Genomic DNA, 23,953 nt, shown 5'->3' on the forward strand with positions numbered 1-23,953 from the left:
TTATTTTATGGAAAATCATATCGTCACACTGTTAAAATAATCGCCTAAGTAATTTTTTGTCAAAATTGTTTTTTTTTTTGTTTGGCCTAAATCATCTCCTCATGACGCCAGCCACCGATGGTAAAATCACCTACATCCTCAGTAGATCAGATCATGTGATTTTACCCCTTTAAGATAATGGCCTATGTCAAGTGTGTGACTTAAGCAGATTTATTATGCCTAAGTCAAAATTAAATGTGAGTTAGGCAATTTTTTGAACATGCCTTTGTGACTTAAGCAAGATATGGTATGACTTTAAGGTGTCTACATAAACATGACATGGGATGTGTCATGAACATTAATGACACTTTGAAGTAACACTAATGCTCATGATACTTGTCATGTCATGTTTCTGACAGGCTTGTGTGACTCTTATGTAGACACCTTCAGAATAAAGTGTTACCATATCTTGCTTAAGTCACAAAGGCATGTTCAAAAAATTGCAAGAGGTCCTATTTCTCCTAAGTTACATAAATTACACACAGTGTTATTACTATGCCAATAACCATCCTTTCTTACATCATACACAAGTTTTTTGTGTTTCCTGCAAAACTTGCAAAAATTAGTTAGGCGATTACTTTAACAGGGTGACAATACAAGAAATTTGTGAATGTGTAAAAATGAATTTTCCGCACTGGTGGAGACTCCAAGGTGGTGTAGTTCTTTCATCTACAGATGCTCACTTGTGTGCAACAGGCTCCAGTGGCGCAATCGGTCAGCGCGCGGTACTTATAAGACAGTAACCTGCAGAGTGATGCCGAGGTTGTGAGTTCGAGCCTCACCTGGAGCAGAGAAGTTTTAACCTGGGCTGTCAACCAACATGATAAGAGCAGATAGAACCTAGCTGTTTTCAGACAGGAGGAGCTGTATCATAGATCAAAGAACCTTCCTCTTCATAGTGGCCACACCACCACAAGAAACGAGCAGCATTCTTAGAACTACAAATAGAAACCAGAATGCTTTAGATACCAATCTTGTCTGACCAAACAGAAGCTCCAGTGGCGCAATCGGTCAGCGCGCGGTACTTATAAGACAGTAACCTGCAGAGTGATGCCGAGGTTGTGAGTTCGAGCCTCACCTGGAGCAGAGAAGTTTTAACCTGCAGCTTAGGAGGTCTGTAATACTTCATTATAATTACACCTGCTTTGCCTTCAAGCGACCGAATTGACTGAATATTATATGTTCAGTGGTGGAAAAAAGTATTCAGGTCCATTACTTAAGTAAGTACTAATATTACACTGCAACATTTCCCCACTACAAGGAAAGTCCTGCATTCAAAACTTGACAACTCGTGCCAGTCAATGTATTGGTCTAAGAGTATACATGTTGGCTCTTTTATTTATAGAAAACTGGACTGTGTGTTTGTCATCAAGAGGCTTTTTTTCCCTTTTTATGCGGTTTGCTATATGCACGACTGCCCCTTCATATGACAGAAGCTCCAGTGGCGCAATCGGTCAGCGTGGGGTACTTATAAGACAGTAACCTGCAGAGTGATGCCGAGGTTGTGAGTTCGAGCCTCACCTGGAGCAGAGAGGAATAGCTTTCTTCTGTGACAAGGCAAAACACACAAATGCTTAAAAAAATGAGCTAGACTGTGTCTGTTGTGTTTATTATCTGGCAGCTAAAACGCCACCACATTGAATATAAAACACAATTTCACCTCAGTAACAGCTATTCACAATGGAGCAGATTAACACAAGTGTCTTCTTTACAAATTTAACACTATAAAAAAAACAATTAATTTGTGATTGGAGTGTGTTAAAGGCTGTGGCGGAAACAATGGTTTCCAGTGTGGTTTAAAAAAAAAAAAGTGAAAATTTTACATGACTCAATTTTACATGAGTCTGGCAGATGGTGTGATGATGATACAAACTGACACATGGCACAAAAAGTGTGTATGTGTGTGTGTGTGTGTGTGTGTGTGGTTTTGTGTCAATAAGGCACATTTTAGAGTCTTATTTCTTGGGTGAGTTTTAACTCAATGGACATCCAGTAAATGGACAAAACCGCTTGGACATCAGTAAAAAAGTACAAAACAAAAATCTTCCGCTCATCCTTTAAGTGTCTCAGGTTGTATTGTTCCTTTTGGCCACTAAGCGGTGCTGTTGAGTCCATTTTTATCACAGAGAAGTGGTAAATAATTTGGCAGGAAACAATAGTTTTTGTAACTCTCCTCCTGTGTGGCTGGTCTTAAATTAGCCCAGCTAGAGATCAGTCACACACAAATAAATCGTTAATCCTTTTCAGGCAACTGTTTCGTTAATAGTTTTGCTCCCATGCATGTGGATATTTTTTCTTAAATGCCTGAAGGCTTTCATGCATAGCCTTTGATTCATAATGGTGATGTTGCACCTTTCCAAACAGTGAAACAAATACATCCACATGATATCCTGAAATACTGGTCATTATTCCAGGAGAAATGTCACAAGTTGCACTGCAGCTCCACCTTTCTGCTTCATCGGCCTCCAGTCCAGCGTCGGTGCACGTCCAGGTGACGGGCTGATGTTTAGTTCAGAAGGTGTGCGTTCAGGTCGTACTTCTCACAAAACTTGTCCGTGATCGGGATGCAGGTGAGGTACTCGCACCACTCACACTTCACGGGGTAGACGTAGAAGAGGACGGCCAGGGCGGAGAGCAGACCCAGGAAGACCAGCAGGAAGACGCAGATCTGGACACGCTTCCGGTACATGTCGGACGGCCCAAAGCTAAGGAGGTAAAACCGGCGTTATGCGTCTCACGATGGTATTAAAAGAGCAAGTCACATAAATAGGGGTGCACCGATTGCAATTTTCTGGCCAATCACCGATTTTTAAAAAGCCTGACCTGCCGATTCCGATTTTGGCCGATACCGATTTTTTTATAACTCACAGAATACACCTGCAATGTTTGAATCTTATTATATTGAAAAAGAATAACACAGCAGTATTTTTCTTTAACAAATAAAGGAAAAGAGAACTGCAACCATAAATAAAGTGGATTTTGTTCTGTACAACATACAGACAACTAAGGAGGGCATCAATTTTAGAATATTCGAATAGTCATTAAATCATAAAAAAATCGAATAGTTCATCATATCTGGAAGAAAAAAAAGTTGTATTACTGGTGCCTTCCACACGGGGGCAGCGTAACATTTGATGATACAGTGTGGCGGCTAGATGCCAAACTGTAGAAGAAGAAACAAACGGAGAGGGTTATCCACGTGCTTGTTGTAAACAAACAGAGATCGCTAAGTGAACACCTGCGCAGCAGCACATACACACTGTACTGCTACAGAGCTAACTGTAGCTAACTGCCGCTAACGGCGGCTCTTCTTAACTCGCCGGCCTCCGGCTCGTTAGCGTCTCGTTAAGAAGAGTAAGAAGGAGTCGCTGGATTTGTCTCCAGTCGCTTTCTTGAAAAATAGGGGGTCTGAAAAGTTCCTGAATTTAGCAACAAAGTTGGGAGCACTGCTTCGCCGGTGGGGGGTTATTATCGAGGTAGATAAGATCGCTAGATAAGATCGGTTTGACGTAAAGGAATCGGCCGATCGCCGATCCCGCAAAATTAAGGAAATCGGCGCCGATTGATCGGCCGGCCGATCGATCGGTGCACCCCTACACATAATATACATGAGAGAAGACACAACTGTTGTCATTCCACAGAGTAAAGGTACGAAGATGAGCTTGAGCCACATCAGTAAAGAACATACTGGGCTCGTCCGGGATTTGAACCCGGGACCTCTCGCACCCGAAGCGAGAATCATACCCCTAGACCAACGAGCCACATTAACAGTAATAAAATCTACCTTCTCGAAACAGAAGTCGACAAGGAAGCTTAGCGATGCACTGTTGTGGACGGGGGGCAGCAGCTAATTCATAAAAACTCTTTCAAAAATCACTTTTTGTGTATTTTGAAAATTTTCAGTTTTTCCTTGCTCCAAGACGGCCCTTTCCCACGTCTTCTTGTCTGAATTTTGCCTGTAGGCAACATTGTACCATTGAACCAACGACCCATTGAAATGAATGTCTTGAACAGAAAGTGTATGAAACTATAAAAAATGAAGGTTTACTCACCTATTAGTAGGAATATATTTTTTTCCAGATGGGAAAAGGGCCAGAAAATGAGGTTTTGAGTGATTTTTTGTGGCGCAAAATGGCAAAGCTATTTTCTTTGGAAAATTAAAGCATTGCTATTGGTTCCTTATCCTCTTCCCTCTTTTTTGAAATATTGCATCACTCAAAAAGATGGATTGTAGAAATTTGACAGGCCCAAAATGGGTATGTTGCCTGAGGGCAACACAGTACCATAGAGGCTTAAAGTGATATTGATATTGAATATGTTTTGCTGTACATTGCTTAGCTTCCATGCTGGTACTCCTCCCTGCTTCTCCAAACTAGTGGTGTGGAAGCTTTGCTAACCAGCTTCTGGCTCTTGTAGTAACCACTCTGTCGAATGAGCGACAAACAACCATTTCTTAATCTACCTGATGTACGGCAGGAAGGCGAAGGACAGGAAGAATCCTGAAACGAAACCGCAGACGTGGGCAAAGTTGTCGATCCAGGGAAGCAAACCAAAGGAGAAGAAGAAGACGGAGATGCCCAGCAGCTTTGCAAAAGCCCGCCACGGTCGCTCCAGGATCTGCCAGCTCTGGAACAGCTCCACAAACAGGCAGGCCAGGATACCGAACTGGCTGCCTGCAGGACCCACCTGAGGCAGAGGAAACAGGTCATCTACGGAGCTTGTGAAGAGCACAGCTTATGTCTGAAATGGCTGTGAGGGCCAAGGTTATAATAGTTTTGGATTTTTCATTAGTTTTAGTTTTAATTTCGTTGTGAATTTTTGTTTTCAAATTCAGTTAGTTTTAATTAGTTTTTAGAGTGAGTTTGCTAGTTTTAGTTTAGTTTTTATTTTTTTGAAAATGCTTAGATTTAGTTTAGTTTTTCTGTTAGTTTTTGTTTTTTTGTAATGGGTATGTGCCTTCATTTCCTTTGGTTTATCCATCTCAGCCCCAATAAGGTTATTAACTCTTACAGTTCCTGGTGTTTTGTATTTGGGTTGGAGTGTAGACGTCCCAGTCTCAGTAAACATATTTACCATGTGTTCCTGCATGTTGAAATAGAAACACTGAATTATGTATGAAAAAAGTTGACAAAGACGAAAACTAAGGACATTTTCACGATAATTTCAGTTCGTTTTGTAACCACACAATACAGTTTCAGTTAGTTATCGTTTTTTAAAAAACTCTTGTTTTTATTTTTATTTCAGTTAACGAAAATGTTTTTTCAATTTTAGTTTTCGTTATTTTGTTAGTTTTCGTTAACTATAATAACCTTGGTGAGGGCGAGACTGTACCTCCGCTCTGTAGGGCAGGAAGATGGCTGAGGCTAAGTTGCCGGTGATGCCGCTGAGCATGTATACGATGGAGATTCTCAGCCAGCCAGCCAGCTTTTCTATGTCCCTCAGCACCGTCATCTGGAAAAACACTGACACCAGGCAGTGCAGGATCCTACAGACACACAAGGCAGAAAAAATCCACCTCATATTTTATTGTTTTAACAAATAAAGACTTTCTAATTTCACATCTCTCTTAGTGCTGCTTTGAAAGAAGAGTTCAGTCACCCAGCATGAAGAAAGAGAGACAGCCAGAGTCTGGAGAACTGGTCTGGGATCTCCGGGTTGAGAAAAGGCAGCAAACCGCACACATCATCCATACAAGCCACCTGGAGGAGAGAGAGAAAAGAGATCAGATCTGTCAGAATGAGCCTCCGCTGCCACCCTGTGGAGGGAAACGAGGCTGTTGAATCCACTCCAAAGTCCTTTTAATTCACTGCTGACTGCAGGCTCCAGTGGCGCAATCGGTCAGCGCGCGGTACTTATAAGACAGTGACCTGCAGAGCGATGCCGAGGTTGTGAGTTCGAGCCTCACCTGGAGCAGAGAAATTTTAAATTAAAAAAGTGTCTGTATGCATCTCACATCTGCTTTGAAAACCTGATGTGTTGTAAGAAATCGATAACAAAGAAATGGCTGAAGAGGGAGGCACCTAGTGCAGATGAATGGATCGGTATTGTGTACAGTATCTTTGTAATGGAAAGAATTACTTTCAATTTAAGAACACAAAAAGAGGTATTTATTGAAAATTGGCAAAAATGGATTACATATGTCTCTACCATAAAACCGGATTTCAGGTAATCTCAGATTGGACGATCAGAATACTTTAATTTCTTTGTACCTTTCCCCTTTTTATTTTATTTTATTTATTCATTTAATTTTGGGTGTTTTCCAATCCCCTTTTGTACACTTTTACTTTTTTCTTTGATATTTTTTCTATTTGTCTATAGGTCTTCATGTTGATTGTATGTTTGTTCATTTCAAAAACCAATAAAAAGTAAATTACAAAAAAAGAAAAAAAAAAAAAAGAAAACCTGATGTGTGTAAAAGCAAACAGCAGCTATTGTAGGACTTGTGGTTGTGGGAGTGGGTGCACATGTGTGAGTAAGTAAGTGTATATGTGGTGAATATGGAATAGCTTGTCTACCTGCAGTCTTCAATTAATTTGTAATTGATTTTTGTTTGTTTTTCTGTGTTTTTTGTTGTTGTTTTTTTTTTTTAAACTGTAATTACCGTATATGTATACATTGTGAAGCACATTGAGTCTGCCTTGTGCATGAAATGCGCTCTATAAATAAAGTTGAATTGAATTGAATTGTAGTGAATGGAAAACAGCAGTCAGAGAAAAATAAGCTTTAAATATACATCAGCTGGTCTCACCTGTGAGCAGAGAGTAGCCTCTTCGTGGAAGTAGCCATGCATGAAGTCACAGTACTCTCTTGAAGTGATTTCACATCTGCAACATGACACATTGTTAGCTTCATCAGCAGCTGCTCGCAGACAATGTTTTAGGATTTTAAAATTCACTCTGTTGATCCTGCAGTGTTTGTTACGTGATTCTGTATAAAAAGGTCCATATAATAGTGTTTTATGGTTTGCTTTTATTTATTGTTTTTTAAATTGTAAAATTAATTTTTAAATTAAATTTTAAAAAGCAATGAATCTATTTATTTTAGTGTTTATTTCCTGTTTTATTTATTTTATTGTCTCTTGTTCTGTTTGTTTATGTACAGCACTTTGTTGCGGCGACAAATAAAGTTGAGTTGAGTTGAGTCCAACGTACTTAGGATTTTCCATATTGTCAAAGAGTGATGAGTCATGCTGTTTGAAGGAGTTGCTTTTCATCTTTAAAGTAATAATCATACAGATTTACAAAGATACAAAGCCCTTATTGGGGCCACTGCCCCTGTGAAGAAGCCCTTGGCTCCTGCTTTGGCCCCTGTGTGAATTTAATGATGAAATGATCAATTTATAACGATGAACGACTGAACAGTTCTTACCTTGTTTTTGTTCAAACAATATTTCATTGTACACAAAAGGAACCCAGAATGTGTATGTAGGTATAATAGTTTAATTGTGCAAAAAAGCTTGTATATATAAAGATCATTACTTCACTTTCAAAATAAAAAAAGTTATTGTGCAGAAAAATGAGAAATGTCATTGTTGTACAAAACGAATTGTTATTGTTTGTCTCATTGTTTCAATCAATTTATTTGTATCTTCAAAATATACTTAAGTGAGATTTTTTTAATAAGCTAAAATAAAGGTTTTGCATGCTTAAATATCTTCTTGGCCATTTTTAACGTCCCCCTCTGATTAAACACTGGCCCCTTCTTGGCCCCCACAGTACAAATGGTCTAAAACCGCCACTGGTGCTACATTAATTCATCTATACCAGGGGTGTCAAACTCAAATACACAGTGGGCCAAAATTTAAAACTAAGACAAAGTCGCGGGCCAACATTGATATTTATTGAAAAAATTGACCTAAACAAGTTCAAACAAAATGGAACAAGCAAAGCTTGATATAACTTAATATTGCAAACATGCAAAATCGAATATCAAATAAAACAAACAAACACATCAATGGCATTCATTTCTTAAATAAAATTCAAATAAAAATCGTATGTCCCTTTATTTAATATGCGGCCTTCTTTAAATTTAAATTTAACAGTAATCTTTTTCCGCAGGCTAAAAATAAATGTAAGAATAAAATAACAATAATAAACCAAATCACTAATAATAATATCCTTCAATGAATGTGCAACCATTCAAGCCCATGCCTTGGACTAGCAAGAAAAAGTGCATAAAGACAACTTTAATTTGGGATTTGTAGTATTATTTGCGCTGTATAATACCGGCGGGCCAGCTCTGGTTGTCATTTGGTATTTCCTTGCGGGCCAAACATAATTATACTGCGGGCCAAATTTGGCCCGCGGGCCAGAGTTTGACACCTCTGATCTATACCAACTGCAAACTTCCTCAGTGGCGTTCAGGGATGCTGATCCTTACCGTCCCTTGGTTCCGATGCAGCAGGGCCGGCCTGTGATGGTGCAGTCTATGTGGGGGAGGTTGGTGTGATTTCCAGAGTTGTACCGTGTACAAACCTACAGATCATTCGCAAAGGGAACATTTTATTAAACATTAAATGTAGACATTAGTCACATCAGTGTGTTAACCCTCTATGGTACAGTGTTTCCCTCAGGCAACATATCCATTTTTGGCCTGTCAAATTTCTACAATGCATCTTTTTGAGTGATGCGATACTTTAAAAAAGAGGGAAGAGTATAGGGAACCAATAGCAATGCTTTAATTTGTCACATGACCTCAAGGCGGCCATATTGAAAGCCTATTTTGCAGATTTTTCCAAAGGAAACATCTTCAAAAAAAAACAAACCCTCAAAACGTCATTTCCTGGCCCTTTTCCATTTGGAAAAAATATATTCCTACTAATAGGTGAATAAACCTTCATTTTTGATAGTTTCGTACACTTAGACTGTTGAAGACATTCATTTCAATGGGTCGTTTCTTCAATGGTACAATGTTTCCTACAGGCAACATTCAGACAAGAAACCGTTTAAAAAAGTTCCTTTTATAATGTTTTTAAATTTAAAATGTTATATATTGTACCCTGTTGAAGCTACTGAATCTTTTACACATGTTTATTAAATTAATGATGTTAAAATTACTTTTAAAAACATTCTTTTTCTCTTGTGCACCTTTATGGTACAATGTTGCCTACGGACAAAAGAAATAAAGAATTATAAAATTTCTTCAAATTATGTTTATTTAATCTATTTTAAGACAAAAAAACCACTCCAAACATTTTTTCCTAACTCCATCATAATGCGTACCATAGAGGGTTAAACATACAGCAGACTTTTAATGCAATGGCTTTATTCTTGAAGTGTTAACTGTTAAATGTACTCACTGGCCACTTGGTGATGTCATCAGGCCACTCATGAGGAGAGACTGAGGCTGGCTCCAGACAAATCCTACAAATTCAAGTAAATGGCTGTTGCTTTTGTCTTATTTATGCAATAGTGGTAACACAATGTGCACCCCATTAATACACGCGGATAATAATGACACACAGAGTGTTTTGGTGGCGTTACCTGGGGTCCTGATGGCAGACTGCACCATGTTGGCGTAGTGTACCGTTCAGATGGGGAGCACTGTGGTGCTGAGGCCACTTCACCCACACTGCCAGGGTGCTCTGCAGGACAAGAGAGACATCATTCTGATATTCTGTATTTATTTTGCTTGTGCAGTGGAGATTACAGGCTGAAGACCTATCTCTTCCAACAATACCTCGGTTAAGTCATGGTCACCTAACATATCTATATTTAAAAAATAAAATAAATGCTCTTCTTCTTTTCTCTTCTTCTCTTCTTTTCTTCTTTAACTCATTGAGGCCTGAAACGCCTGTAAAACCTCTGGGCGATTTTAAAATAAGCCCCTAAAACAGGGGTGTCAAACTCAAATACACAATGGGCCAAAATGTAAAACTTGAATTAAATCGCGGGCCAACATTGAACAAATAAACCTTTTAATATATACCAAACATGTTTTGCTTTAACATTAAATATGGAACCAGCAACGCTTATAAACATACAATATATAACTAAATAGTGCAGACATGCAAAATCAAATTTCAAATAAAAAACACATCAATGTCATTAATTTACAATAATAATATAATAATTTGGTATTGCCTCGTGGGCCAAATAAAATTACACTGCGTGCCAAATTTGGCCCGCGGGCCAGAGTTTGATACCCCTACCCTAAAACCTGAAGTTTTTCTGGAAATTCAACAGAATAAAAGTGTCAACGCTACTACTAAATAATAGATTTTCTAGCCTCTGTAGCAGATAGAAATGAAATTCTAAAAGTATTTGAGAGCTTATACAAATACTACAAAACAACGTATCCGCTTTCCAGGCTTCAATGGGTTAACATATAGCACTCCTGTAGCGATGACAGTTAGCTCTTAAAGTTATGTACTTACTTGATTCCTGTGGTCTAAGTCTAGTACCCTCACGTTGAATGCACTTATTGTAAGTCGCTTTGGACAAAAGCATCAGCTAAATGACATGTAATGTAATGTAATGTTACAAATAATTGGTGCAATAAAAGCTGCCCATCTTATATGATACTTCTACTGTAATCTACTATAATCTGAGCGATATGGTCAGGTAGGTTTCACTGACCGAACACTCCTCCTGGAGAGTCTGCAGGCAGCCGGAGCGATCGTTCCTCACGCAGCAGCCGGACTCTCTCTCCTTCGCTCTCTTCTCCTGGATCAGTCTGTGGATCTCTTGGTCTTGGCGCATGCACGGGGAAAACTTGGCTCCCAGGTGGATCAGCGCTTCCTGCAGGACAGCAGCAGATGACATCACAGCTTGGTGAGGTTATTTAACCCTCTATGGTACGGTGTTTCCCTCAGGCAACATACCCATTTTTGGCCTGTCAAATTTCTACAATGCATGTTTTTGAGTGATGCAATACTTTAAAAAAGAGGGAAGAGTATAGGGAACCAATAACAATGCTTTAATTTGTCACATGACCTCCAGGAGGCCATATTGAAAAAGCTTTGCCATTTTGCGCCACAAAAAAGCACTCAAAACATAATTTCCTGGCCCTTTTCCATCTGGAAAAAAAATATTGCTACTCCAGACAAGAAACTGGGTAAAAAAAGTTCCTTTTATGATGTTTTTAAATTTAAAATGTATTGTACCCTGATGAAGCTACTGAATCTTTTACACGTCTATTAAATAAATAATTTTCAAATTGAAAAAAAACCCCTCTCTTTTTCACTTGTGCACTGTTGCCTACGGGCAACAAACCCCCAAAATGTAAAAAAAAAAAAAAAAAAAATCTAAAATGTCTTTAGATTATGTTTATTTAGTCTATTTTAAGACAAAAAAACACTCCAAACATTTTTCCCCTAACTGGCATCATAATGCGTACCATAGAGGGTTAATCCAGACCAGGATGGCCTGAAGCATCGCCATACCCAGATGAGCTCATTTACACTTTCATCAACGTCATAAATCATTTTAAACTGGATGGTAATCAACTCTATTCATCATATCAAAGGTGCTAGTGGGACAGTATTTTTGAATGGTTTGGTCATGCTTGCATAACTGCTTCTACCACTTGGTGGCATAAGCTAACTCTTTCAACCATTTACCCATTACTTTTTCCGATAACAAACACTACAGTTAGTCTAGCGGCTGTGGCTCAGTTGGTAGAGCGTTCGTCCAGTGATCGGAGGGTTTGTTGTTCGATCCCCGACCATGGCAGCTTAATGTCGAAGTATCCTTGAGCAAGATACTGAACCCCAAATTGCTCCCGATGCTGGTGGCACCAGTGTGCCCCGGTAGCCTTGGCCACCAGAATGAATGTGTGTGTGAATGAGCGTAGTGTAAAGCTTTGGATAAAAGCGCTATATAAGTGCACCCCATTTACTACAGTTAGTCTAGCTATCTATATTAAAATGTATTCAGTACTTTTAGCTATTATTCTGATTAACTATATTAACTGTTCATCTTACTTTTAGCCTGTGTTACCATTTGCCCATTATTTTTTATAAATGTATAACTAGCTATCTGAAAATCATTATTATATCATATCATATGATTTTTATTTTTTACTTTTAATATTCCTTACTTTTACTAGCAAATCTTTTTTTGTTCGTCTGTTTCAACAACTATTTCAACCATTTATCTATTTTGACTAGTACCATTCTTAAGTTAAATAACATTTTACTGTATCGCTAACTAAGCTTTTTTTTTTCCTTTAGCTTACTTTCTGTTTTTTTTTAAACTGTTTATATGAACTATTTATTCACAATTTGAAGCAAACTATTTCTGCCGTTTTGCCTACTTTTAGCTAAAAGCAGCTAATGCTATTTAAGCTAGCATTAACTATTGCAAAAAAATTCATCCATTCCTTTAGCTAAGTGTTTAAATTTCTCTGCCCAATTTCTCGGCACGTTACACCTGGTTGTGAATCAGAGATCTCGACCACTAGTAATTAATACATTGGAGCTATTTATTTCCAGTATTGACCACCACAATCTGAGAAGCTGATAATAGAATATAAAACATACTTACTGAGCTTGGACCAACCCAGAAGTTTTGTTGTTGCACAAACTTAACGTTTTCATAAACTCCTTTGTTCCTCAACACCTGAAAAAAAGAAAAGAAAAAAGCTGGATCACCAATACTGCTCACTCAAAATTTTCAGTGGATATTCAACAGAAATTATTCAGAACAGTATACTGTGCATCGGACTGGAATAATCTTCCTTTAAACATACGATCATTGACGTCTTTTCCTAGTTTTAAATGTGCCCTGTCTTCTTATTTTGAGTTAAACTGCACATGTTTCAGATAATATTATGTCATATTTATTTATTCATTTTTAATTTTTTTTAAATGCAATTTCAATTTACAATAATATTATGTTACTTCTTTCAGTTTTACTAGGCTAATGTTATGGCCAACTTGTGGCCATTGAGAGGTTGTGATTATTCTTGTGTTCATTCTTGTGTTCATTTTTTGTTTGTTATGTTTGTGTTGATGCCTGTTGTCTTTGTTGTTGTATGTCTGTAAATTGTTGAGTGTTTTGTTTTGTAATGTACTTTAGGACCCCCTCAAAAACGAGAGGATTCCTCTCAAGGGGTTTATCCTACTCAATAAAATTTCTGATGATACCAATCTAATTATCATAAACTCTGTGAAATACACTCACCGAGTCGACAGTTTCGTGCTGAGAGAAGCCCACGGGGGCGATGCCGTAGATGGTGACGGCCAGAATGGTGATGAGCAAATGGACACATGTGATCCAGTAGGTAAAAAAAGGCCTAGTGAGGACAGAAGGACAATTCAGGCTCCATTACCTGGGACGTGTTTCACATCTGAGGACGGTCATCCTCGAAGGAAAACAGAATCAGCTGTCTCACCTGTGGTCGTCCATGTCCTCAATCTGCCTTTTGACGAAGCTGTCGATGCGCTTGCGGTACGTCCGGTTTGTGAGACGGCCGACCATGCCGAGGCCGTAGGGCCTCTTCTCTTTGGCAAACAGCTTCTTAACGGGAACCACGATCCTCTGTCCCCGCTCCTGATGGCTGTTGACGCTCACCACTTCCTGTTTCAGTCGCACCTTAGGTTGGACCAGAGAGCCGTCTTTTGCCTTCCGCCATCCTCGCTCTAAGGGCCTGGTTTGAGAAAGCATTGTAAATAAAGCTGTCATTACAGTACGTAAGGCAAGGTAAGTTTTAGAACAACCCAATTTTTCCAGTTTTTTATTAAAATTCAAGCAGTCCAAGTCAAATGAACAGCTTGAAAGGGTACAAAGGTAAGTGGTGAACTGCCAGAGGTAAATAAAAAAAAGGTAAGGTTAACCAAAACTGAAAAATAATGTACATTTCAGAATTATACAAGTAGGCCTTTTTCAGGGAACAAGAAATGGGTTAACAACTTAACTCTATGGAGTCTCGGGCTATTTTGTCCATTTTTGAATTATTTTCATGTCTTTGTAAGTCATTTGTGTCTTTTTGTGTCTATTTTGGTCATTTTGTGTCTTTTTTTAGTCATTTTGTGTCTTTTGGTGTCTTTTTTGGTCATTTTGTGTCTTGTTTTAGCCCTTTAGTTCAACATAAAATGTGATTTTGAATCTTTTTTTTTTACTTTCAAAACACTATCATGCTCTAAAGAATTTTAAATGTTGCAAATGTGCATTAATTTCAGAGTACACTGAGACATTAAACTGCATCATTTTCAATTAAATTCTGGAAAAGTTGGTGTGTTCTAAAACTTTTGACCAGTAGTGTACATAGCACAATTCAGACACAAGGCCATTCAAAGTGCTTTACAGGGGCAAGATTAAAATACATAAAACACATTAGAAGACATTTAAAAGCAAATTAAAAAAAAATAATAAAAAAGTGAAAAAACATTTAAAAGCGAATGAATAAAAATTACAGGTTAAAATGGAAACAGAAAAGTAAGACAGAAAACACAGTGATGTTATCTCACATTTCCTTTGCCGCAAGTCATTAACAAAAATATAAACCCACAGCATGAGGTGACTCCTTTCCAATTCGTTCTTGTCCAGTGCACTTCCTGTGAGCTCGCTCTCGTCCAGCTGTTTGAGGTCGGCCTCCGACGCCGTCTCGAACACTTCGTCTGCGTAGGTGGACAACTCATCATGCAGGCCCTCCTAAAAGAACAAAATTAGTAGGAATTCTGCTAAACAAGTAAAGTATATTCTGTTTTGAAAGGGGGCGCAAAGGATCCTGACATGGCCGTAGCCAGTGCTTAATAATACAGTATATAGTTTGTTGTCAGGGTACAAGAAGGCGCTCTGAATCAACACATCAATAGCTGTGTTTCCATTAAAGTCAAAGCGAATTTTGAAGCGAAATTTTGAAATGTCGCATTAAAGAAACTACGGATTAGGGATGTTTCCATCGGCTGGTTTAGAGCAAATAAAGAAAGCGGCAATAACGTACTTTGGTCAGAAGATGGCAGTGTGATGTATTGTTGTAGGCTAATAAGTCAGTAAACGGGAGAAGAAGAAGAAATTGCGTGTGAGAGAAAAAACAAGAAAAAAGAGGTACTAATCAGACAACTTTGGCCACCCACGAGAGAAAATAGAGAGAAGTCTTCAAGAATTGGGTTAAATTGTGAAACTTATAATTGTTCTTTCATGTCAGAGTGTAAACAGCGGATCAGTCATGTGAGGTAAATGTTCGCTACATCAGAACTTATTGAGAAAAAACGTTTCCATTTCCTGTTTAACGCATCAACTTTTTTTTTTTTTAAAAAGAAGACAAAAACCACCTCAAGTGAGCGTAAAAAACTTTTAGAAAGTTTTATCGAATTTTGGTGTTTCCATCAAGCATTGGCGGTTCTACACAGGGGCCTACAGGGGCCCCTGCCCCTGTGAAGAAGCCCTTGGCCCCTGCTATGGCCCCTGTGTCAAATTAATAATGAAATGATCAATTTATAACAATGAACGACAGAACAATTCTTACCTATTTTTTGTTCAAACAATATCTCATTGTACACAAAAGGAACCCAGAATGTGTACATTGTATAATAGTTTAATTGAGCAATAAAAGCTAAATATAAAGATCATTCTCACTGTACTGCTCTTTCAAAATAAAAAAAAGTAATTGTGCACAAAAATGAGAAATGTCGTTGTCGTACAAAAATAACTGTTAATATTGGTAAGTCTCATCGCTTCAATCAATGCAGTTCTTCCAAATATGAGAATTTTAGCTAAAATATAGGTTTTGAATGCTTAAATATAATTTTTGACGATTTTTAATGTGCCCCTTTGATTAAACACTGGCCCCTCCTTGGCCCCCACAGTAAACCTGGTCTAGAACCGCCACTGCCATCAAGCTTTTCTCATGCAAATCTTGAAAATGAGCATCGGAAGTCGTTGATGGAAAAATCACTATAAAAAGTTTTTAAAAAAACATAATATTTTGTGTGTGTCGGGCTGAAGGACAGTGTTTTAATTTAAAGGCTAATAGGAGGGTATGGTGGTGAAGTGTGCCCACTGCTCACTCTGGTGAAGAATGAAGTGTCCAGATCATCAGCGAAGTCCACAGTGTCATCTTCAAAGAAACTAGGGGGCATGAAACTCCGTCTGCGACATCGCCCGGCCGTGTTGTCACCTAATGTCCGGCCCTGACAAGCAGAATAACACACATCATTATTGTTATTTTCTGGGGGAATCCCTGACCATACATAATAACAGTGTGTGATGGTTGTGTGTCAGGGGATTAGCTCTGCACTTCTGGAATATTCTGTATATCCTTCTGAGATTAAAGTGGCAAATCTACAAGAAAAAAATGCACAGATTTATGAGATTTAAGTGGTGAATCTGCGAAAAAAAAGGTTCCTTTTTCCACTTTTTTCTCGTAAATCGGCAACTTTTTTTCACACAGATTTGCTACTTTGAATCTCTTAAATCTGCAACTTTTTTTCTTGTAGATTTGCCACTTTAATCTAGTAAATTTGCAACTTTTTTCCCCAAAATATTACTATTATTTTTATTCATACTTGGCCCTAATATGCCGTCATAGTCAAGTTCTCCTCGTACAAGTCATTGAAGTTTGTACGACTCTTTCTTGCAGATTTTTTTTTCTAAATTTTTCATTTTTACATTGGAGGTCAAGGTCAATAAAGTTAATATTATTATATTATGATCATACTGATTGGTCAGATGCCGTGTTGTCACCTAATGTCTGGCCCTGACAAGCAGAATAACACACATCATTATTGTTATTTTCTGGGGGAATCCCTGACCATACATAATAACAGTGTGTGATGGTTGTGTGTCAGGGGATTAGCTCTGCACTTCTGGAATATTCTGTATATCCTTCCAGCAGATAGCTGAGCATTCGGTGTGTATTATCATGGACCATCTGCTAGGGAGATCCAGTAACCCCCGCCCAACACACACCAGCAGATACTCTCACCAAACAGCCATTCATCCCCTTATATGTTTGATCCAGTGAGCTTCACAGGGAGAGTCATCTGAATTTAATCTGCAAGCTGATCTCATATTTTACATAACATGCCTACATGCACGAGTGCACAGATAAAACCCATGCATTAAGACACATGAGAATAAAAAAACATTTCTAGGAATCTCTTTACAAAAGCACCAGATAAGTGTGAGCATGTGCATAGAAATGGTGTTTTCTGACTATACTCTTGGTCTTTTAAACATTTATTGCAAACCGTATTAAGAATGTAAAGCTTTCATGTATCTGAGCACAATCAGCTGGGCTGGCAGTAGCTTTGAAGGTAAAAAAGTGAGAGTTTAAAGCACTAGGGTTGTCACGGTAACACATTTTTTAGGACATATAGGATATATTTTCCCAGAAACGATCACAATAAAATTGTTGTATCGATGTTGTTTTAGTTTTGTAATGATATTAAAGCATAATAAGTACATCCTTTTCCACAGCAATGAATTTTAAAATCTCGACAAACATTAGAATTGAAATGTGGAAAAGAAATATTAAAATATCCTAGATAAATAAAACATAAGTATATAAACTACAACCAAAACAAATAAAATAGACTTTCAGGGTCTGCAATGAGACTGCCTGTCGAACATTTGCAGCATTACTTTAAACACAACAAGAAAAAGCACAAAAAGTCAATTTATTGAGTCCAGAAAAAAACTATCATGTCCATTTTTGAACCTGGTCTCACAGGAATCCGTGAAATAGCCACGGATTTGCTTAACTCAAAATCCATGGAATAGCCACGGAATCACTCAAATTTCCGTGAAACTGACACGGATTTCGCGACAATGCAAGTTAATATTTTTTCCTATTGGTTTGTTCCAAGTCACGTGACTTTTAAGGTCCCGGTGGTCAGAATAAAAAACATGGCGGACAGTTCTCTCATTTTTAGTGAAAAAATCAATATTTTGACTTAGTTTCTGCATAAAAATGGGTTTTGATCACATTTCTAGGGAGAAATATATGTTTTATTTTCTAAATATTCACTCAGTGAATGTACATAATCACTTTGTATGTTGGAATAGCCACAGGATATGACTGTCATTAACTTGCATTGTAGCGAAATCCGTGTCAGTTTCACGGAAATTTGAGTGATTCCGTGGCTATTCCACGGATTTTGAGTTAAGCAAATCCGTGGCTATTTCACGGATTCCTGTGAGACCATGTTGCCATTTTTATATATTGAACGATAAGTCGGTATAGTAATTATCGTGACAGGCCTACGAAGTACACAGGTTTTTTTTGCTAAGCACAGAACATTTGGTGACTTAAGTCAAAGCTACTGTACAAACACGAAAGAAACAAACACCTTCATTAGTGCTGCTGCAGCCTTGAGACTCATGACTGCCACAGACTCCCGTTTGCGACGCCGCGGCAACCGGTTGAGGGCGGAGCGGGAGCTGGAAAAGGAGCAGAGGGAGGCGGTGCCGGGCGTGATGGGAGTTTGCGGGACACTGAAGCCGTCAACCTCTTCCACCATGCGGAAGGCACGACCCCGGGCCAGGGGGTCTACGATCTGCGCACGCACACACACACACACACACACACACACAGACAGACACACACACTGTGTTGGTTCACTTAGCTCTTAGCTACATAGAACAGTAAACAAACAGCGACAGAATAGTAGAAAGCAGGGAAGACAGACATCTAAACTAGGGTTAGATTGATGTTCCAGGCTTTGGGAAGAGAAAACTTTACAAACAATTGAATGTTTTGGGCAGTGGATTTATAGAGGGAGATAGCAGAGGTTCCCCCTTGATTCACACTTAAATAAAGATTTAATCAACTTTAATCAAGCTAGTGCAAGTCTATTGATGAGCTCCAGTGGCGCAATCGGTCAGCGCGCGGTACTTATAAGACAGTAACCTGCAGAGTGATGCCGAGGTTGTGAGTTCGAGCCTCACCTGGAGCAGGAAAGCTTTAACTGGCAGCCAAGGAGATCTGTAGTACTTCATTAAAAATTATACTACCAGTTGCCTTCCAGTGACTGAATTTACTATGTACAGTGGTGGATAAAGTATTCAGATCCATTAATTAAGTAAAATAACTAATACTACAATGCAAAATTTCTCCACTACAAGTAAAAGTCCTGCATTCAAAATTTACTTAATTATCACTCAGATTGTTATATATATTCTGAGATTAGTATTGATGTATTTATGCTATCAGTGTTTTACTTTTGTAAAGATAGGACTCATTTGAAGTAATTAATATACTGTTATGATGTTTAATAAAAAAAAAAGTCTAATCACTTTATTCACTTTTCCGTGTTAAATCTTCACCTTCACCTCAAGCTGTCAGCTTAATGTAGTGAGTAAAAAGTACAATATTTGCTTCCACGTGAAGTGGAGTAGAAGCATAACGTTAGTAAGTAAATGTACTTAGATTCCACAACTATGTTCAATATCTGTCCTGTATCCTAAATTGACGACTAGTCAATATAATGGTCTAAGAGTATACATGTTGGCTAATTTATTTGGAGAAAACTGGACTGTGTGTTTGTCATCAAGAGGCTTTTTTACCCTTTTTATGTGGTTTGCTATATTCACGACAGCCCCACCATAAGACAGAAGCTCCAGTGGCGCAATCGGTCAGCGCGCGGTACTTATAAGACAGTAACCTGCAGAGTGATGCCGAGGTTGTGAGTTCGAGCCTCACCTGGAGCAGAGAAGTTTTAACCTGCAGCTTAGGAGGTCTGCAATACTTCATTATAATTACACCTGCTTTGCCTTCAAGCGACCGAATTGACTGAATATTATATGTTCAGTGGTGGAAAAAAGTATTCAGGTCCATTACTTAAGTAAGTACTATTATTACACTGCAACATTTCCCCACTACAAGTAAAGTCCTGCATTCAAAACTTGACGACTAGTGCCAGTCAATGTATTGGTCTGAGAGTATACATGTTGGCTCATTTATTTATAGAAAACTGGACTCTGTGTTTGTCATCAAAAGGCTTTTTTTCCCTTTTTATGCGGTGTGCTATATCTACGACTGCCCCTTCATATGACAGAAGCTCCAGTGGCACAATCGGTCAGCGCGCGGTACTTATAAGACAGTAACCTGCAGAGTGATGCCGAGGTTGTGAGTTCGAACCTCACCTGGAGCAGAGAAGTTTTAACCTGCAGCATAAGAGGCAAGGTTATTATAGTTAACGAAAACTAACAAAATAACGAAAACTAAAATTGAAAAAACATTTTCGTTAACTGAAATGAAAATAAAAACAAGAGTTTTGGGTTGGAGTGTAGACATCCCAGTCTCAGTAGACATATTTACCATGTGTTCCTGCATGTTGAAATAGAAATAGTTAGTTTTAGTTAGTTTTGTAACCACACAATACAGTTTCAGTTAGTTATCGTTTTTTTAAAAACTCTTGTTTTTATCTTTATATCAGTTAACGAAAATGTTTTTTCAATTTTAGTTTTCGTTATTTTGTTAGTTTTCGTTAACTATAATAACCTTGGTAGTAGTGTAGTTGTTTTTCAGTAGATATAGATATAGATATTGAGGGAAATTATGAGTGAATCAGACATCTTCTCGGTGTATTAGTCTCCCGCCATCAACTGAACCCTGGCAAGATGACAAAGCAAAGAGGTAAAGCAAGCGCTAAAAAAGATCTAATGTGGAATAAAGGAATGGAGTGAAAGAATGTGTGAGAAAACGTGATGGAGGAAAAGTCCCATCTCTTCATCCATCCCTCTGACAAGCCCCGGCACTGGCCTACCCTCTGCATGCCATAGTGGTGGTGAGTGGGGTGGTGGGGTGGGAGGTAAAGGGGAGGAGGGGTCTCAGTGCTGGCCAGGGAGAGGTTGTCCTGGCTGTGTAGCTCCATCTCCCTCATCACCTGCGGCTTCAGACCCCCGTACAGATGGCTGCAGTGCTGCAGGCTCTTCCTCCTCCATCGCTGCGTGCTGTCGCTGTCTTTGCTCACCCCGAACCAGTCAGCCGTACCCCTGGGGAGAAGACGCACTCTGGTTAACCCTTAACCCATTGAAGCCTGGAAAGCAGACACGTTGTTTTGTAGTATTTGTATAAGCTCTCAAATACTTTTGGAATTTCATTTCTACCTGCTACAGAGGCTGAAAAATCTATTATTTAGTAGAAGCATTGACACTTCTGTTGAATTTCCAGAAAAACTTCAGGTTTTAGGGGCTTATTTTAAAATCGCCCAGAGGTTTTACAGGCGTTTTAGGCGTCAATGGGTTAATAGGGCACTCATTGAAATACTTGCAAATTCCAAATTTCAACCCTAGAGAGTATTGGAGGATATTACGTACAGCCAGAATGTGTAAAAAAAAAACATGCGGACCCGGGGGAGGGGGGTCATATTTTGAGAAAAAAGTTTACGAGATTAAAGTGGCAAATCTACGAGAAAAAAATGCGCAGATTTATGAGATTTAAGTGGTGAATCTGCGAAAAAAAAAAGTTTCTTTTTTCCACTTTTTTCTCGTAAATCGGCAACTTTTTTTCGCACAGATTCGCTACTTTGAATCTCTTAAATCTGCAACTTTTTTTCTTGCAGATTTGCCACTTTAATCTAGTAAATTTGCAACTTTTTTCCCCGAAATATTACTATTATTTTTATTCATACTTGGCCCTAACATGCCGTCATAGTCAAGTTCTCCTCGTACAAGTCATTGAAGTTTGTACGACTCTTTCTTGCAGATTTTTTTCCTAAATTTTTCATTTTTACATTGGAGGTCAAGGTCATATTAGGTCATATTATTATATTATGATCATACTGATTGGTCAGATGTCATGGTGTCACTGTCTGTGATGTAGTCTGATCTTTGCTGATTAGCTGGAAGAAATCCATTTGGGTCTACAACCAAACAGAGAGACATGGGGACCCTCGTTTTGATATCCACTAAAGTTACCAAATATAGTTCTTCGCCCGATAAAGGGTTAATGAACAAGTGGAAATTGAATATGCTAATGGGTTTGTTTGATGCGTAACAGTGCCTCATTTCAAAAACATACAGTTGTTTGTTGAAGTCATGACGATGGCCTGAGCCGAACTTGTGCCAAAGAAAATGAAATAATAACACTGCTGTCCCCATTAAATTTTATTTATTTTTTTATACACAATCTGCTAATCAAGAGCCCTACATCTCTCCTGATTAGCAGAACAATATTAGAATTACTTGATTGATTGCATATGGTTGTTGCGGGTTAGTTGACTGCTTCTTTGTTGATTGCTTTCTTGTCTCTACTGATGAAGAGAACCACACATGTAAAAAGACATCCGTGAATGGGGAACCTTACGCTTTTACTTTGGTTCCTAAAATGCCAAATAGAAAGCCAAAATGCATCGTTTAATGTAGTTAATAAAAGTTATTTAAAACTGCTGCAGCACAGGCACTTTGACTAGTTTGAGCTACTTTGTTTTGTATTCAAAAATAAAGACTGAGAAGTGGATATCTATCAAATAAGATTAGTTTAACAAGCACAAGTGAGCTTAAACTTTTTCCTGAATGATGGTTAAGGATAATACTGAAAGGGCAGCAGCAGGTTAATTTATTAATCCTGTGCATCACTCGGGACATACCTTAAATAGCATTTTTCTTTTTTGGATATTTTGGCTTTTGCTAATCCATATGTGATGCTGTGGGGGGGCTTCTCTCAAATTTTGGAAGGTCAAAATTGTAGTATATACTACAGTATTTTCCAGCAGACTGTGCCATTTTCTCATGTTTACCCTATGGGGCAAAACATGATATTTTCCATGTTTACACTGAGGTTACGAAGCGCAATGCGTCAACATCCATGTTGTTACTAATCATTGACAAATCCCAGAAAAGCGTTTATTATACAGAATATTACACATCTATTTCCCATAAATAATAACATTCGCATTATAAACAAACTGGCATGTAAAGGGTTAACGAAAATGAATGAATATTTGGTAGTTATGATTACTTCTGTAGTTGATTAAAAGACTTAACTTAATGAAAATGGAAAATAAAATTAATATGGAATATTATGTCACTTTTTAAAATTCTTTAAAATTCTAAATACTTTTTAAATTCCAGTCCACCTCTGGCTGCTGTCACTCTTTCATTAACAGCTGTCAGTTAATTCTGTTGATTGCTTTGATCTGATTGCCTTTGATCTTTGATGTGATACAGATACACACACACACACATGCGCGTAAGCACGCACACTCCTCACACATGCATACACATGCTTCAAACGCACGCACGCGTGCACACACACACACACACACACACACACACACATTTTGAGGTTAAAGGGCATAGTTTGCAATCTCTGAAAGTCTCATCATAGTGTACACACACCGGCAGTAGCCCCCGTGGCCCTTTCAAAATTTCCCCAGAGGAAATTTTCTAGTTTTTCTATGTCTTCCTCTTTCTGTGTGTACATGATTGCATAGATGCAGCCAAACCAGCTTAGACAGCCTGAATAAAAATACGGTCTTGATCTGACACGACCTGCTGCCCTCGGTGCAGTCAGCGGTAAAGAAGCAGATGTTGCCTAACAGTTTTTGAACTGACTTAGCGGGGTTGTGTGTTTGTGTGTTTCTCATATAAACTAAATTAATGTGTATCAAAGTCCCCCCCCTTTTCCCATCAAACAGAGCCTGCGTGCCAGGCTGCGTGTTAACGGACCAGGAGGTGGAGGCCACACTGGGGAAACTGTTTGGAGAGCAGAACACTCAGTAATAAACACTCAGCCCTCATCATCAAGAAAGACGCCAGCTGGGGAAGCCTTTTAAGGCTGCACAGGGGCAGGGAGGGGGTGGCGCGGCCCTGATTGTTGTCCCTCCAGAGAGGAATGTCTTAGAAAGAAGACAGGTTTAGAAAAGCAGAGAGAGACGGGAGTCAGGCTGACTCTGGCAGTGAGAAGGCGGAGAAGAGGAGGTCATCATTGGAAAAAATTAACATATTATCTACTACTGATGGTAAAACATGATGCTAACGCTCGCCCACGTTCTGATTCAAGGTCTGTTTTTAAGAACGATGAC

The 23,953-nt window shown here is 38.6% G+C and overlaps 1 protein-coding gene and 8 non-coding genes across 9 annotated transcripts in view; 7 read left to right on the forward strand and 2 right to left on the reverse strand.

Moving 5' to 3' along the window:
- The first annotated feature begins 735 nt into the window (after window positions 1-735).
- trnai-uau (transfer RNA isoleucine (anticodon UAU)) lies at window positions 736-829 on the forward strand. Its single transcript has 2 exons — window positions 736-773; window positions 794-829. It is a non-coding gene; the product is annotated as a tRNA-Ile (tRNA).
- A 202-nt stretch (window positions 830-1,031) lies between these two features.
- trnai-uau (transfer RNA isoleucine (anticodon UAU)) lies at window positions 1,032-1,125 on the forward strand. Its single transcript has 2 exons — window positions 1,032-1,069; window positions 1,090-1,125. It is a non-coding gene; the product is annotated as a tRNA-Ile (tRNA).
- A 349-nt stretch (window positions 1,126-1,474) lies between these two features.
- trnai-uau (transfer RNA isoleucine (anticodon UAU)) lies at window positions 1,475-1,568 on the forward strand. The gene is made up of 2 exons: window positions 1,475-1,512; window positions 1,533-1,568. It is a non-coding gene; the product is annotated as a tRNA-Ile (tRNA).
- A 59-nt stretch (window positions 1,569-1,627) lies between these two features.
- rhbdf1b (rhomboid 5 homolog 1b (Drosophila)) overlaps window positions 1,628-23,953 on the reverse strand; it is a 64,830-nt gene continuing 42,504 nt past the window's right edge. Inside the window, exons 4-19 of the mRNA XM_059324364.1 lie at window positions 20,693-20,921; window positions 18,275-18,481; window positions 15,992-16,114; window positions 14,491-14,633; window positions 13,375-13,629; window positions 13,164-13,275; window positions 12,525-12,599; window positions 10,617-10,778; window positions 9,522-9,622; window positions 9,338-9,401; window positions 8,419-8,513; window positions 6,788-6,863; window positions 5,638-5,738; window positions 5,371-5,524; window positions 4,502-4,725; window positions 1,628-2,744 (exon numbers count right to left, since the gene is read on the reverse strand). Coding sequence (XP_059180347.1) covers window positions 2,546-2,744; window positions 4,502-4,725; window positions 5,371-5,524; window positions 5,638-5,738; window positions 6,788-6,863; window positions 8,419-8,513; window positions 9,338-9,401; window positions 9,522-9,622; window positions 10,617-10,778; window positions 12,525-12,599; window positions 13,164-13,275; window positions 13,375-13,629; window positions 14,491-14,633; window positions 15,992-16,114; window positions 18,275-18,481; window positions 20,693-20,921 — 2,320 coding nt within the window. The 3' untranslated portion in view covers window positions 1,628-2,545. The remainder of the gene's footprint in view (window positions 2,745-4,501; window positions 4,726-5,370; window positions 5,525-5,637; window positions 5,739-6,787; window positions 6,864-8,418; window positions 8,514-9,337; window positions 9,402-9,521; window positions 9,623-10,616; window positions 10,779-12,524; window positions 12,600-13,163; window positions 13,276-13,374; window positions 13,630-14,490; window positions 14,634-15,991; window positions 16,115-18,274; window positions 18,482-20,692; window positions 20,922-23,953) is intronic.
- Window positions 3,729-3,800, reverse strand: trnap-cgg (transfer RNA proline (anticodon CGG)). The gene has a single exon. It is a non-coding gene; the product is annotated as a tRNA-Pro (tRNA).
- On the forward strand, window positions 5,859-5,952 carry trnai-uau (transfer RNA isoleucine (anticodon UAU)). The gene is made up of 2 exons: window positions 5,859-5,896; window positions 5,917-5,952. It is a non-coding gene; the product is annotated as a tRNA-Ile (tRNA).
- Window positions 18,787-18,880, forward strand: trnai-uau (transfer RNA isoleucine (anticodon UAU)). The gene is made up of 2 exons: window positions 18,787-18,824; window positions 18,845-18,880. It is a non-coding gene; the product is annotated as a tRNA-Ile (tRNA).
- Window positions 19,541-19,634, forward strand: trnai-uau (transfer RNA isoleucine (anticodon UAU)). The gene is made up of 2 exons: window positions 19,541-19,578; window positions 19,599-19,634. It is a non-coding gene; the product is annotated as a tRNA-Ile (tRNA).
- On the forward strand, window positions 19,984-20,077 carry trnai-uau (transfer RNA isoleucine (anticodon UAU)). The gene is made up of 2 exons: window positions 19,984-20,021; window positions 20,042-20,077. It is a non-coding gene; the product is annotated as a tRNA-Ile (tRNA).

The sequence above is a fragment of the Centropristis striata genome, chromosome 21, assembly GCF_030273125.1.
Source record: "Centropristis striata isolate RG_2023a ecotype Rhode Island chromosome 21, C.striata_1.0, whole genome shotgun sequence".
Lineage (NCBI taxonomy): Eukaryota > Metazoa > Chordata > Actinopteri > Perciformes > Serranidae > Centropristis > Centropristis striata.